The 16,281-nt window shown below is 45.8% G+C and overlaps 1 protein-coding gene across 1 annotated transcript in view; it reads right to left on the bottom strand.

The window, feature by feature from the left end:
* The window catches only part of CACNA1C (calcium voltage-gated channel subunit alpha1 C), a 657,609-nt gene that overhangs the window by 580,543 nt on the left and 60,785 nt on the right, over positions 1–16,281 (bottom strand). Inside the window, exons 2-3 of the mRNA XM_049783035.1 lie at positions 5,572–5,893; positions 3,435–3,540 (exon numbers count right to left, since the gene is read on the bottom strand). Of these exons, the coding sequence (XP_049638992.1) occupies positions 3,435–3,540; positions 5,572–5,893 (428 nt within the window). The remainder of the gene's footprint in view (positions 1–3,434; positions 3,541–5,571; positions 5,894–16,281) is intronic.

The following is a 16,281-nucleotide window of genomic DNA, read 5'->3' as shown; positions in this document are numbered from 1 at the left end:
TGGGGAAATGATTTGTAAAGGGAAGTATTTGACCATGCAACATGCTCTGGAGGGAATGAAGAAGAGGTGAACCAAGAGAATGACTCTCAGGAGGGCCCAGAATAATGTCCCCATCTATTCATTGATGTGGGTTTTGCCTGTTTATTTTAGGAGTTTTCTAATACTTCTTGGCCGCTGAGTCCCTTCTTACTTTCAGTCTGTCACTTTTACTGATCCAGAGAAGGTATGACCTGGAAGAATGCATAGAAAATTAGACCACTGCCAAGGGAAAGGGCATTGATGATCTTAAAGACATAGGAGAGATTATTAGGAGACCCATCTGAAAACAAAGAGCCGAGAGACACAAACACAGGCAAACCATCAAGGCAGCAAAAATGAGTGAGACCTTGAGGAGGGCCCTGAAATCTGTACAATGTCACCCTCTCACAACATCCACAGTGGCAGAAGAAACCTATCAGTGGTAAGAGTCAGTGTCCTGGAACAGTGAACATGCTGCCAGCATAGAATGAAGACATGGACCCTTCTAGAAAGATAAGGCCATCTCAATGGAATGGGTCAGCCAGGGCCACTGCCTTCTCCTGAGTCCCAGAAAGACCCTAAGAACCCATCTCAACTCCAGAGAAGAAGTCAAGATTAGCAGAGATGAGGTTACTGCCTCTTGGCCATGTGGGATCTCCCATCCAATAGTGTGTTAAGCAATAGAAAAGAAAGTTCTATTTCTTTCCCTCCTGAGTTTACCAGCTGAGATTCTCTCTGCTACATTCTAGCTATGAGGGTAGAAAACACTACAAGCTGCAGAAAGGGCAAACGTGAACCCCACAGAGGTGGCAAATGCAGAAACTCCCTCCAACAAAACCTCAGTCAACCGTTTAATTCCAGTTATACAATAAGTGAGTCCTGGAATGTGTTGTTTGCCTGGTGGCTACAATTAGCAATAGCATGGACTGCAGAGTTGAAAGTCGCAAAGAAAGCAGAGCTGGAAAAGTTCTCAGTCAAAAGGGGAGAAAATGTGTGTGTGGTGACTATGTGTGGTGACAGATGTTAACTAGACTTATTGTAATGAGTATTTCATAATATGTACATACATTGAATTGTTACACTCTATACCTAAAACTAAGCATAATGCTATATGTCAATTATCCTTCACTTCAAATAAAATTAAAAATTATATATAAGCCACATATTTCCTTCAAAGAAAGTTCAGGAACAGAGCATGTGCATTTGTGTGTCTTTCTGTATATGCGTGTATGAGAGAGAGAGAGAGAGAGAGAGAGAGAGAGAGAGAGAGAGAGAGAGGAGGGGGTGTTTAGAATGCTAAAACTTGAGTATCTTACTTATTTTAGTTCAGGTACCACCAATACATCTCTTGAAAGAGTTAGGAATTGTTGGTTAACTTCCAAACCCCAATTTGAGAACAATTGTCCATACCCCACACTCTTTACATACTATATTTCTAGAGAGACACTAGCAGTCCTACCCAACCAATCTCACTGGCGGTCTCAGCTGGATCCCCCAAACAAGCTCACTGAGGATCACCTAGCCAGCCAGCCTCGCCTTCCTGTGGAGGGAGAAGGGATACCATAGGCAATCGCAGCTTGGCCTGGAAGGCTGGGGGAGGCATAGGCTGCTGCATTGATGTGAGTCTTTATTCAAAATCCATTTCATTAAGGTATCATTCACATTCCAGAAAATTCACCCAGGGTAAGTCGCCGACTGAATGACTTTCAATTAAGTTAGACATTGATGCAACCACTACCACCATCTGAACGTTTCCATCACTCTGTGATGCGATTTTAAAAACCATTGAACCTCCAACATTCTCTGTGCCCACTAACCCCTGTCCTGCACCAGCCCCAAACTGCATTTATCACAGCCCCTAGTACTTCCGCTAGCCCTTCCACCTCCTGGACACTGAAGGTTAACAGACCTCACCCAGTGCCAGGCTTTCCTCTACTACAGCTGCCCAGAAGGCCCAGCTCACTTCTCCTAGGCATACAACAAGAGAAGTTAATAGGTAACCAAAGGGGAATGCCTCCTCCCACTTTGAGGCAGCATGGGCCTAGAATGAGGCATGGATTCAGGGTTCAACTGGATAAGGAGTTTTAGGGCCGAGGAGGACAAAAGTGAACACAGGGAGAAGACTTATAACCAATGGAAGGAAAGCTTGCTTTTCCAGAGAGACATTTGCTGGTATTGCTTTTGACACAGTCAAGATTTCTTGCCTGTTAAGAGACAAGGTCATGCCTCAGAAGGCTGCGTGGACTGCAGCTCGCACTGTGCCTGCTGGCTCCAACCGTGTCATCACTCAGCGCTCACTGCCAGCTCTGGAACCTGTCCCCAGCACACAGCCCAGAGCCGAGCCTTGAGACACAGCTGCCATGTTCGCTGTGAACACCTGACCCCGGTATGGGGCCAGGACCGAGTACAGAAACTCAGGGTGTAAACCACACGTGTTGTGTTTAATTGCTAAAGAAATGGCCAAGGTTAAGAGGCAAAAGAACCCCACCCATGTTACAGTAGAAACCATGGGAAGAAGAAACCCGCAACCTTCCCACTTCTTAAAAAGAAAAACCTATCCCCTCAGACAGTACAATGTCTAGTTAATTAAAGTTTCTGATGCCAGGAGGGGAGCTGGTCTCACAGGAATTCCATGAAAGGCGACGATGTCTTTCCAGCAGAGGGACAGAGAGACTGGATTTCCCTTCACCCTGTAATCAAGCCGTCCGGTGGCCCCTGATTTTGCCAGCGGCATTCCAGAGCTCTTTTCCTCCCATGCCCAGACGTAGCGTAGGCCTTTGTCATGACTTCACTCTCGGCCAAAAGTAAACACTCTCCACTTTTTCCATGGACAAATTCTAACCCCAAACTGCCAGCACAGGCCTCCCAACCATCCAAATGGAAACCCTTTTTTTTCCTAAGAAAATAAAACCTTTTTAATTCAATCACACCTCTTGGCCACAAAAGCAAACTTTGCAAAATGCTTCCTAGAAATGATTTCTCAGGCAGCAAAGCAATGGCTCACCTGAGAAAAGTCCATCAATGGAACAAAAGCACTTAAAATAAATGCAACAGATGAGCTAAGAATAAGAGCTCATGCCTGCACACACCTGCATGAGCATCTTCTGTCACAGAATCCAGCACTGACAGGGTCTGTGACTCACACACACACACACACACACACACACACACACACACACACACACACACACTCACAGCTCTCTGCCACCTAATTCAAATATTCTTTCGGCAAACAAGTACTCGAAGAGGATGGACTGATTTGAACAAAAAGCAAAGCAGCTCTCGAAATCTGAGCTCAGTGGGGCTCCCACTTAGAGCTCACTTGTGTCTCACATTCCAGCTTGATTCCATCGAACTTGATCCCAGCACAGCCTTGCACACGTAAAAAATGCAAAGACTTAGGAGCGTGGACTTACCAGGTTGGAATTGGTGGCATTGGAGTCGTCTTCTGGAAAGGGTATATAGATCGCTAAGGCCACACAATTGGCGAAAATAGTCAGTAAAATAATTATTTCAAATGGTCTGAGGAAGAGAGTTAAGGAAGTTAAGCACTGCTGAAAACATACAGGGAACAAACATACATATACGTACTTTGAAAATGAATCAAAGATTCATAAGAATTTTGTTTAAACAATACATTCCAAGTCCCTTGTATTCTGAAAAGAAACATATGCCTTTTTAAGTGCGTCTAGTGGTTCCCCGCCAAAATTTTTCCTAATATGTCAAAAGCAGTGGAGGCCAGTCGCGTGCCAGAGTAAACACAGATTTCTAAAAACTTTTTTCCCCTTCTTTTATTTATTTAGATTGCGTTGGACTTCATTTTCACTTATGTGTACTGGGGGTTGCTTGGAAAGTGCAGGGCCTGCTCTGGGCAAGGGTGATTTTTCTCCTTTGGCTCCCCCTTCTGCCACACACACACACACACACACACACACACACACACACACACACACACACACACACACACACTTTTCTCCTGGCTGACACACTGGTCCTGGGGGAACCCAAGTAAACTGGTGTTGGGGAGATAGGGGAGATCTAGCAAAATTTAAGGCAAACTTGACTTTACGATTCTTCAGTGACATTTGCAGGTTTTATTTTTATTCTGTCCTTTGAAGTTTAGAATGTCTTCTATTTTCTTCTCCCTTACTCTCTGCTTCAAGAGAAAATCAAGACCAAAGACCTCCAAGAGCATGGCAGGAAAGGTTCTGTGTCATGGGACAGAGCCAGGCTTCTTTAAGGCAGAGCTCCAGGTGAGAAAGCTCCACCTTCTTGCAGTCAGTGGCTCTGGCTTCAGCTGACAAAGCTTCCCTGGGTTTTCCAGGTGCCTCTGCCAAGATGAAGAGCAAAGATCCCCATAGTGGGCAATAATGCCACCAGGGGGTAAGCATGCATGAGCTAGGGGATGAGAGGCAGTAGTAGCCTCAGATGCAATCCTGTGGGAGACTTTTACTTTTAGTGAAGCTTTAGTTTCACTAAAAGAAAACAGACTTTAGGGGTGGGGATGTTGAGTGATTTTCTTTTTCTAATAGGGGTAGGAGGCTAAGCCAAATAAATTCTGGAACCTCGGAAGAGAAACTGCTGAGCCGCATTCACCAATAGGTTCCTGAACCTGATTTCTATTGCAAACTATCAGGGCCAAACACATTCTCAAGAGGAAAAGGAGATAATGTGCTAATACCTTCCTCCCTGCCTCTGCAGTGGAGGCCAGAGAAGGGCAACTTCTGAGGAAGTGCCCAGTTTATCTTCTTCCAGCCCTGTCCCCTCTGAGCCCTGTGACAGCCAAGTTTCCAGTCTTGTCCATGAAGCAGAACAAGACGCAGAATAGAAATGATGGAAATTTCTAGGACAATGAGCCAATTTCATGGCTCTTGGAAACCTGGACTCAAAAATGTAATGAATCTTGAAGCAGGAAGAGAACTGAGATCTCTCTGGGAGGGGTTAAAAGCTGGACAAGCTTTCTGACATCCCAAAGTTGACTGGCTAAAACTGGCCACTGTGCCCAGCGCTCCTTTTGTTTTTTTGTCATGGACATCCCTATTGGCCTGTGACAGAGACAGAATTCTGGATTGGATGCTATCTCAGTCTATCCAAACTTCTCAGCCTGAGATCATGGAGGTGCCGTCAGTAAGCACTGTATGCTCTGTACCCTACCCCAGATCTGAGAAATCAGAATCTCTGGCATAGGACCCAGGACGAATCATAGTTTGATTTCCCGGCATCCCATATGCTCCCCCGAGCCAGGAATGATTTCTGAGCACAGAGCCAGGATTAACCCCTGAGTGTCACCAGGTGTGGCCCAAAAAAAATTTTAAAAATTAAAAAAGGACCTTTAGATTTTGATAGTTGATTTCAAGGAGCAAAAAATATCAGAGATCAGTTTGCCTAACAAGCTCCAAGGGTATCTCATTTTGTTAGTTTTGGTGATTTGGTTCTTTTATTTATAAATTTGGGTTTTGTTTTTTTTTGGTAGGTCATATCTGCCAGTGCTCAGCCAGGCCAGCATAGCAGCCAGAGAGGCCCCGTGGAGCAGCTCCCAAGCACAAAGGATACTTCCATTCAACAATGCTGATGCATGCCCTCCGGATGGGGTTCTTCAGAGTCAGGCAGAGAAGGGCACGGGGTGGGCGCGTGGCAGTCGTGCTGCCCTGTTTCTTGGGTTTCCCATACTGCTGCCTCTTGCGTTGCGTGGAGCTGACCGTGGAGATGGTGGCATTGCCGGCACTGCCCATCAGCTTGGCCTGCCGAGCCGCATCGATGGCTGCCTGCCAGGAGAGGGCTGCCCCTGGAGTGGGGATGTGCTCAGGGGCAAGCCCCACGGCGGCATTGGCATTCATGTTGGCATGAGCTGGGCGTGGGCTCCCATAGTTAGAACCTGCAAGAAGAAGGGAGAGAACAGTCAGTTCAGTCAAAAGAAAGTGGAAGAATTTGCAATCAGTTTTTAAACTCAGATTCAAATTTCTTTTCTTTAAAAAGAAAAGAGTGTTGGTGCTGGAGTGATAGCACATCAGTAAGCTGTTTGCCTTGCATGCAGTCAATCTAGGACAGAAGGTAGTTTGAATCCCAGCATCCCATAAGGTCCCCTGTGCCTGCCAAGGGCGATTTTTGAGCACAGAGCCAAAAGTAATCCCTGAATGCCACCGGGTATGGCCCCAAAACCAAAAAAAAAAAAAAATTAAAATTAAATAAAAAGGAAAAGAGAGTATTCCAAACTATTGCAGAACCTGGAGATGGCATATGGAAATCACAGTGTGTGATGTTGAGCAGAGAGAAGTCTGGTCTAGTTCAAGTTTGGGGCTGTGACCTTGGATATGTCGTCTGCCCTCTCCTTTCATTGCTTCATTCTAGGTAACAAGACATGTGTGTGTGTGTGTGTGTGTGTGTATACATGTATATATCACAGCATGTGTGGGCCTAGGAAAAATTATGCCGGTAGGAAAGCGAAGATGCATAAAAGATAAATACTCAATGCAATGTAAATTAAAATGTATACTGCTATGAATACATATAGGTGAGCACAAAAGAATATCCATTAAATAAAATGGCTGAAGAAGATGAGGCAAGCAATGAGAGTAATCTCAGGAGATAAAGAGAAATGACTAATAAATGAATAACAAATGATAACTCCATTGTATAAACCAGTAATGACAAAGGTATAAATGAGTTGATTCAAATCTCTATCATGCCAAGGGGGAGGGAAGCAGTATAGTAAAATGAGAGAGTTGGACCAAAGAAAGTTTAGGCTTAGGTACCTCAACCCCATTTTGGAGTTGGGACCTAGACATAAGGGAGTTGTTACAGCTTTAAATTATGAAATAAAGTCCAATGATTTCCCTCCATAAGTGAGAAATGAACTCAGACCTCTCTTCCTAGAATGGGATTGACCTTTAGCAACTGTTTGTGACCAACAAAGTATAACAGAAGTGACCACATAGGACTTCCAAAGCTGAATCACCAAAGCCTATGCTGGTGTCATGATGCTCTAGAGAAAGTTGGCCACCAGGTGAGGCAGATTAACATCCCTGCAGCTGCCTTGCTGTGAGAAATCCCAAAGAGCCAACATGGAGAGACCCTCCATGTTGAGGAGGAAGAGAACCCCAGCCAGCCCAGCAGTGGCTCCTCACCAGCCTACTGCAATCTCCAGACAGAACCCTAAGCCAAAATCTTCTTCAAGCCATACCCTTGCTGAATTCCTCAAAAGCCAGCAGCTAGAAGGTGTTTGCTGATGTCAGACATTCCAATTGGGGTGAACACTGAACATCTTGGGGACAAGGGAGTTGTATGTAACCAGGTCTTGCAAGAGAGGGCTAGATGACCACCTACAGGAAGGAAGTCTAGGTAGGAACTTACGAATGCTGAAGCACAGGTGTCAGCAAGCAAAAGCCTTCACGATTGTACCTGGAACACTGTGTGCATTAGGTGAATACACCTTGGTGTTTGCGATGGGATGCCTCACCTGAGAAACCCACAAGGTCGACCAAGAGGTGACTTTAGTATGAACCCCAATCTGAACACTCCCAAGAAAAGAATCTGGACAATCATCCACATGCAGGTGCAGAAGGGCCCAGAGAAGCTACGAGAATGAAATGAGGCTGTGGGCAGTGAATCAGATGTCACAGAAGTCATCTAGGACACTCTGGCCAGTCCCACTAGTTATGTGCTCCTCAACTGTCAGCACTTCCTCCCATCACAGGCCCATTTTTCTGCTCCACATATGCAAGGTTCTTCCAGGAAGGTACCTGGGTCCAACTTGGAGTCCCTTCCTCAGCACAACTCATGAATACTTAGATGAGCTCTCAGTTCCTCTCTTAGTCACCTCTCCTTACTTCTTGCTGAGCTGATTCTCCTACATTTGACATGGAGATAACTTTTGCTCCCAATCTGACCTACTGTCTAGAAACTCTCATGCCGTCACCAACTCTGTGTCATACAGAGACAAGTCTAGAGTCACATGGCCATTTGTAGCAGAAGCATCATGCCCCAATCCTCTGGGATTGGGGAACACGGGTCTGAAAGCAAAGGCAACATAGCAATTAACTCGCACAAGGTGGAAGAGAATAAAACAGGTTCAGGAAACGTCCACCACAAGCTTTCCACTAGCTGGCATAAGACACCAGCAGGTAGATAGGCTAGCTGTGGAATGGAAACTGAAAGGAGCTTCTCCTGGTGACTCAAGGTCTTTATAGGAAAGAAAGGGACCACACACATGGGTAGAGAATAGGTGAGGGCAGGGGACCAATCTAGAGGTACTTCTTCTGGTCCATGAGTGACAAGCTTAAGCAAAGAACTATCCTGAATAAAGTGAAACCCGGTTACTCCAATAGCCCATCTCAGCCACTTCAGACCATTTTCACCCCCAAAGACTCTCCCGAAGGCAGACACATGTCTTTAGACTCCTGTGTCATGCCTGACAGCAGCTCTAAGCTGTTTCTGGCTCTGACTTGGCCAAACAGTGGTTTACATTAAATTGAACCAGGTTGTGACAGAAAACAAAGGCTTGTCGACTGCCACGAAGCTTAACTTGGCTAGGCTGCCATTTCTGTCAGACTGCCAAGGGCTCTGACCTTCCATCATCACACCAGTGACTATAAGTCTCCACACTGACTCGAGCTTTTGGACAACCGTCACCATCCATAACGCAGTACCCAAAGATTCTGATCTTTGCCAAGAATGGGCAAGAACATCTCTCGGGAGAGATCATATGGCTCCTATGGGTGCACAGAGCCAGGCAGGGGATTCCAGGTGCCATGAATTCGCCACCTCTGTCTGACACTGAGATAAGCACATCGACTCTTCTCTAGAGCCAGCTGGTCCCCTGCCTTCCTGTTCCCTGACAGTTGTTCCAGCACTCTAGCCATCTGGTCCCTGGTGCATTCAAGCCCCACCCATTCTCTGGGACCTGGAAAATTGCCTCTTTGCTCCATTCAGTTCATGGCTCTACTCCCAACCTGATGCTGACTCCCTTGGCACCATCCATGCCCTTCACCCCACTCCCTTTCCTGCTGGCCCAGCTGCACCCAGCAGCTGCCACGCCCCACTAGAGTCCATTCACCAGAATGTCAGCTTGTGGAGGAACCAGGCCCTCCTGAGGAACCATTCTTGACCTGCTTTCTTCTCCCCAGACTCACCTCTGGGCCTGAAGCATAAACAAGATCCCCAGCACAATCAGACTGTACCTGGGGTCTTTCTTACAAGACCCCAGAGGGTAAAATCAGGAAGAGGATTCAGAAAAAGCAAAGCACCTGAAGCCCCAAAACTACTTCAAGAACCAGCAAGTCTGAGGATCTCCTTTTAACAGGAGAAAACAAAGGATCGCATGACTCATAAAAGGTCACCCAGTGAGACAATGGAAGATTTCTGTGGCAAGTAGAGAGCATGGGGTTGACGCCTGAAGTCTGTCTCCTGCTATCTCACATGTACATTCCACATGCACACAACACTTGTGCAGTCATGTTAATGGCCACGAGCAAAGCAATCCCCTGTGCGGGGGTACTGGAAGTGGCAGGAGGTCACATGTGAGAACCCCAAAAACAGTCTTGATATTTAAGGTGCCCTTCATAAGATCTATTGAGCCATCAGCAACCCCCTGCATAACTCCTGAGTACTTTCAGGATAAATGAGAATGGCAAAGATCTATTTCCATTTTTTTTTTTTTTTTTTTTTTGTGGTTTTTGGGTCACACCCGGCAATGCTCAGGGGTTTTTCCTGGCTCCGTGCTCAGAAATTGCTCCTGGCATGCACGGGGGACCATATGGGACGCCGGGATTCGAACCGATGACCTTCTGCATGAAAGGTAAATGCCTTACCTCCATGCTATCTCTCCGGCCCCATCTATTTCCATTTTTAATGGAGAGGAGACTTAATTTATTCATTTCCAAAATAAGGGGACACCCAAGCATTGCTCAGGCAGTCTGGTGACCCCTCCTAGTAATACTTGGCCAACCAGTCATTATATCTTTGCAAGGCCCATAAGGAATCAGTGCTGTTTGGGCTCTGTGTCCCTGGGGATTCTACAGGCCACTCTCGAGGAGCTGGGAGGCCAAAGGGGCAGCATAGCTCAGGCTGCACTTGGTGATGCTCAGGAGGTCATAAATGCTGGGAATTGAACAGGGGTTGGCAACATGCTAGGGGCCTGCACCCTAAACTGTCCGTAGAGTCCTTTGGATCGGTCCTTGTAGCCCCATCCCCCCATTCCTTCTGTGTAACCTTACTTACAAGAAAGACCCTCCCATTTCTGGGAGGAGTCTTGGGGAGGTTACAAAAGGTTTGGCCTGAGGGGCCAAAGGAGATTTGCATGGATGCAGAATGGAGGAGGAAGCAGGAGGAGATCTCTGAGGGACAAGGTACGATGCAGGGCTGAATAGGAATCCAGCGTAAAAGATTATGACGGAAGCCACACATGTTGGCTAGGGCATGAATAAAGCTGATATTTCCTGGAACCTGTCTGTGAATGATTTCCTCGCCTCTATTTGAACATGCTGACCCGCCAGCTGCAGGGAGTTGGATACACGTGGTCCTGGGCTGGAGGAGAAAGGCCTCCATCACCATTCACCTCCATCCAAGCCCATCCAAAGGGCCTCCTTATTATTTTATCCTACAGGTTCTCATATAGCCTTCTAAGTAGATGTCTCTTGACTGATTCTTTAGGTTTACATGTTAAAAAGATGTTTCCCCATGACCTCCTCATCTGGCTTTTCCCCCTCCTCTTGGGGGTGGGCTTGTTTTTCCCAATAAAGACTGCTTTGGAGGCCTGGAGGGGGGCTGCCATCTTGGCTTGTGATTCCACGTGGTGGAGCGACTGTCTTGTGGATGAACAGCTTGTGGTGTGAGATTCTGGCCTGCTATTCATTTCCAACCGTGTGTGGATGATTTCCTGAGTCAGAATTGCTTCTAGACCTGCCTCTCTTGTCCTACCCAGACTTGAGGTATGGGGATCGCTCTACATCTCTGGGGGTTGTGGAACGCGCAGTCCACCATTTCACACTAAACCACTGCACTTTCTCTGCAGGCCTGGAGGGACTGAATTTAAAACAGCCTAGCGAGCTGTCCAATCTGGGCTACGTCTCCTTCCTAGACTGTCAGTTTAGCACTGAAAATACCTTCAAATCCCTTTCAGTTCCCCGACTCACTGCCCAATCCCTCCACACACATAAAAGTAGCTAGAAGTCTCCGCTGCCTTCGCCTCTCCTGACCCCAACTGTCTGTTTCCAAGAAGCCCTCAGCAGCAAAGGCCTTCATCTCAGGATGAGTCTTCAAACTCTCCTCTGTGTCCTCACTTCCCCTCTCAGACCATTTCCCAGCTCCTTTAACCAAACAACCCCAGGGGCTTTTGGACCAGGCTTGAGGAGGAAGCCGGAAGCTCTGGCACAGGGACACATGCTGGGCCTGGGAAAGGCTGTGTGGGGGTTGCCCTGTGCACCCCAAGGCATGGCAATCAAGGCTTATGAGAACAAGATGCCTCCCCCCACCTCACCCTGCAGAGCTGAACTCTGAGAGTCACATCAGAGAAGACTAACATTGGGGCCACCGTGTGTGCCACAGTGACCTTATTTATATCGTGAACCAGTTCCCAGAGCATGAAAACGTCTCAGAGCACACCATCTGGAGAAAGCACATACGAGAAAGCCCATGGGGAAAAGTGGAATGTCAACCTCTCCCCAGCCAAAGGACAAGAAAACAACCTTCAGTATTTGGGTTCTGGCGGCTCTGAGCATGGCTACGGTGTGGGGACATGGTGACTGGCATAGCCACAGCCAACAAAGTAAGATGCAGGTGCCACGGCTGCGCTCCCTGCACCAGGCTGCCAGTAGGAACAACACCCCAAAGCCTGACTTCACTTCTGCCTACCCAGTCATCCTCCCACTCAGAATAAATCCTGCCAAGACCCGCACAACGAGGGGCTCAGACAGCCAAGACCCCCGACCATGGAAAACCCCCATCTCAGACACGACATTGCTGAATCCCCAGCAGGACCACAGAGGAAGGGCATGTGGTATTGTGTCCCTGAGGGCTTTTGTTAGTACGAAATAACCACCCAATGCAAAGAGACCAATTTATAAATTAGAAAGCTGATTCAAAGCCCTGTGTCCTGGCTGCCAGCTGAAAAGATGCCACCGTTTAAGTCTGCTCTGGCTCTCGCCTTTCTAAACTCTTTCCACTGATGCTTTGATCTCAGAGAAGGTCCCAAAACAGTGTTTAGCAGCCCGGCCCCACACAAATTGGGGGTGCCCGCCATGGCTTCCTGGACATGAGAAAATAATTCTTGTTTATCAGAACATCCCCTAAAGACTCCTTCAGCCTGGAGACCAGAACATGGACTCCAGAGTTGTTCAGAGAGCCCAGAACAATAACAAAAGCTCAACACAAATTGATTGTTCTCAACACCTCTCTGTTCCACCAAAGATTGAAGGACAAGATGGGCTTGTTTCCTGAGACCCCTATGAACACGTACCTATTAGTGTGTGGCTGTATAAGATAGTAATCAATCAAAAAAAGTTTGACAGGGATGTATTATGGGTCACATTGAGTATTATTTAAGGCTTACTCTTGGTTATACACTCAGGGATCAACCCTGGTGGGATTCATCAAACAATACACAATGCCATGAAGACACACCCAATAGTGCTCAACACTCATTTCTGGCTCTCTGCTCAGAGATTACTTCTGCTGAGGCTCAGAGGACCATATCTGCTGCTAAGGATGAAAACTGAGTCAGCCACAGGCAAGGCAAGTGTCCTGCCTGCTTTGGCATTCCAAATTTTTATTCTTTTATCCCCTCTTTGATCGTGCACCTGATCAGGCCATCCCCCAGAATATGCTTCTAACCAGTTAGATCTGTTTGTGACCAAGATGCCATGCTAAGATGAGAAGAACAGCAGGTAAACTTTAAAAGCACTGTGGTGTCAAGTCAACTGACATATGCTTTAAAGAATGGGCTATTAAGGCTCTTCTAACCTACATTTTGGGTGTAAGGGATATGAGCTGGTGGGGAATTTCTGAAAAAAAGTGATGAATAATGATTTTCATCTCCCCTATTATGATCCCCAAGCAATTCCTTCCCAGAATGTTGCAGGAACCCCTGACATTTTTCTCACATCTCTTCTCCATCCACAACCTGATCTCCATGCAGAAGCCAGAATGACCTTTTAGAAATACAAATCATATATCAAGATCTGTCATTCGAATGAAATCTCTCAAGACCCAGACTCAGTCCCAGCCCACAAAACCTGCATATGCTGGTCCAGTCCACTTCATTCACTCTTCTCCCACTTCCATCGGCCTGATCCATGGTGTTTTGACACCCACTCTTGTATCTCTCTGCTGTTAGATTTGCTGCAGAGATGTTGCATGTTCCAACGTGGATTCTCAACATGGTCAATGATTTTATCATATTGAGGTTAAATAATTCTCAAAACTTTGATATCCCCCATTAAACAAAACTCAAATACTTCTTCAGCATGCTTCCCACCTCTCCTTCTCCATATTGTTTGAACAGTGATTCCTCAATCCCTCTGGCAGCATAAAGGGACCCCAAGCAAGCCACATATGAGGAAAAGTATGGAGTAGCAAACCTACTTTGACAATTCTGTCCCCCTATATAGTCTCAGTGTCAACAACCATAGCCAAAGAGATAACTAGGACATGCCATGTATACACAAATATAACTCAGAATGATTTATGAAAACTAACAAGCTGCAGTTCACCAGAATGAAGATGCATATCAATAGACTTCCTCCTAAAGTCCTAAACACCTTGAGCCAGAGCAATAGTAAAATGGGTAGGAAACTTGCCTTGCATGCAGCTGATCCCAGTTCAATTCCCAACATTCCTTATGGTCCTCATCAAAAGCCCAGGGGAACCCATTCACAGAAGGATCTTGTCTGGTTTAGCACCACCTGGCACAAGTGACAGGCTGGCTTCCTATTCCATGGCTCTTCCAACCTCTTCCATCAGGCTTTCCTATAAGCAGTGGTCAGAGACTGTCAAGATCCCATTTCTGATTCACATACAGCTCTGCTCCCTGATACTGAGACTGGGTTTGGCCAACTCAAGATGAAAAATGGAACTCAGTCAGATGGAGTTCCCGAAACCCTGCAAGGTTCTAGGAACACTGCAGATTCCAGATTCTAGCTGAGCTTCCTGAGCCACCCAGTGCTCAGTGGAGTAAAGTCCAGCTCCCCAGTTTCCTTTCTTCTGACTGTATTGTTCTGCAACATTATTTTAAGAATTATATCTGGAGACCCAGACAGGCCTCCCTCCAACTACTTTGTACCTTTCCATATTAAATTTGCTCCCTCTTAAAATGAAACAGCACTGTTTCTGGTAGACTTGATCCTTGACTGAGAGCATGGGCTCATGGGGCAATGTCCAGTAAGTCCTCAACGATAAAAAAGATGTTCTGTAATTCTTGGTGTCCAATATGGCAACTGTTAATCATTCTAGCTATTCACATTGAAATGTAGCCAAGATGACTGAGGAACTACATTTCACATCTTATTTAATTTCAACTAACTTACATTAAAATACCTCCAGGTGCTCAGTGATTACAATATTGGACATCACAGGTCTGTATTAAGAAATCATAATGTATAGCAGGGGGAGAGAAATAGGTGTAAGGAATGAGAGAGTGTATTAATAAAACACTTAATTCTAATTCAGAAAAGAACTTTTTAAGGAAAAGGCAATCAAGTACTGATTCATATGCTGATGAGAGAGAGGGTGGGTTTTCTGATCAGAAAATAAAGGCCCAGAGTAAAAAAAATATGTAACTAAAGCATAAGAGATTCTAAGACCCAACAGACAACAGAGAAACCAAAAGTCCCTTTTGAAAGGGCCTATACTCTTTTAATTTTTATTTTATTTAGTTACGATAAAATTGCAGTTATTCATGACTGAATTTAGGGTATTTAATGTTTTAGCACCAATCCCTTCACTAGTGCCCACTTCCCTCCGACAATGCCAGATTCTCTACACACAGACACACAGACACAAACACAGACACAGACACAGACACACACAGACACACACACACACATACACACACGCGAGCATTTGCGCGCTTCCCACCCACCAGTATGCCTCTACAAGAGGTATTTTATTTTTCAATTTTTTTTGTATTGTGGTTTAAAGTGCTGTTGCTGAAAGGATTTCATGTATAACACTACCTTTCAGCTCCACCTTCTCCTAGTTGGACACTTTCCTCTATCATTGTTGTTACCCTTTCCCTGTCCTACTCCCCCACATTCCAAGTGACATGTTTCCTACTGAAGACAAGCCCTCATATTCTCATATTCACCCCAAAGACTGGGAGAAATTACTTGCTCATCACTCAACTGACAAAGGGTTAACTTCTAAGACATAAATGAAATGCATACTAACATTCTCATTGGCATATGGGGAAGATGCCATTTCTTTTCCCCATCCTAAGAGGGGATCAAGACCTCTCACCTAGAGGGGTCATCCACAGGGTCTTCAGAGCTTGTTGGGTGCGCTCTATTTCACACTCCTTTCTCATTTCGTTTTCAGAACTGTTTTCTGGCTCCTTTGTGATAACTCTTGCTTTATGCTCCTCTGCCCTGGCATAAACATAGCTCATTGGAGATAAGCTAGAATGAGCATATCGCTACAAGAGGCAGATAGATATATTCCCAAATAGACAGTGAGGAACCAGTGACATCTGGAACCTTTGCCCTAACTTTGTAGTGCAGGTGCTGAACTATATAGAAAATGAGCATTTTCATAATTCTATATACCACCTCTGATGATCAGGTCAAGGACAGAGTTCCAAGAGCATTTCAAAAGCCAGAGTCAACTGTAAGAAAGGAACAGCTATCAGCATTCACACCTGCTAGGGATCCAGCTAACTAAACCCTTCCCCTATTCTCCCTAGGGCAGCTAGTCAAGAAGATGGCGTGGGGAATAGAAATCCTAGGCAGGACTCCCACTGGAAGTAAATGAGCCTCCATCTGCAGAAGACTGAAGGCCAAAATTACCTTGGCTAGAGGATGCTAATAATAAAACTATCTCCCCTCCCCCACTGTGGCACTCAAGGTCATATTGACATCTGAGAACAAAATGGAGAGAAGCAAGCGGAAGTCCAATAAAGGTACATGCTAAGCCATAGTCTCCAGCCACAAAGGAGAAATTTTAACCTTAACAAAATACTACTTCCATTTATTTCAAAGCAACAAGAGAGACAGTAATATCTCTATTAGAACACTGAGACCCCTGTTACCAGCTGGTGATGGCATACCTCCATTACAA

Source organism: Suncus etruscus, chromosome 11, assembly GCF_024139225.1.
Source record: "Suncus etruscus isolate mSunEtr1 chromosome 11, mSunEtr1.pri.cur, whole genome shotgun sequence".
Lineage (NCBI taxonomy): Eukaryota > Metazoa > Chordata > Mammalia > Eulipotyphla > Soricidae > Suncus > Suncus etruscus.
Note: the sequence above shows the minus strand (reverse complement) of the source record. Positions and strands in the feature narration are given on the sequence as shown.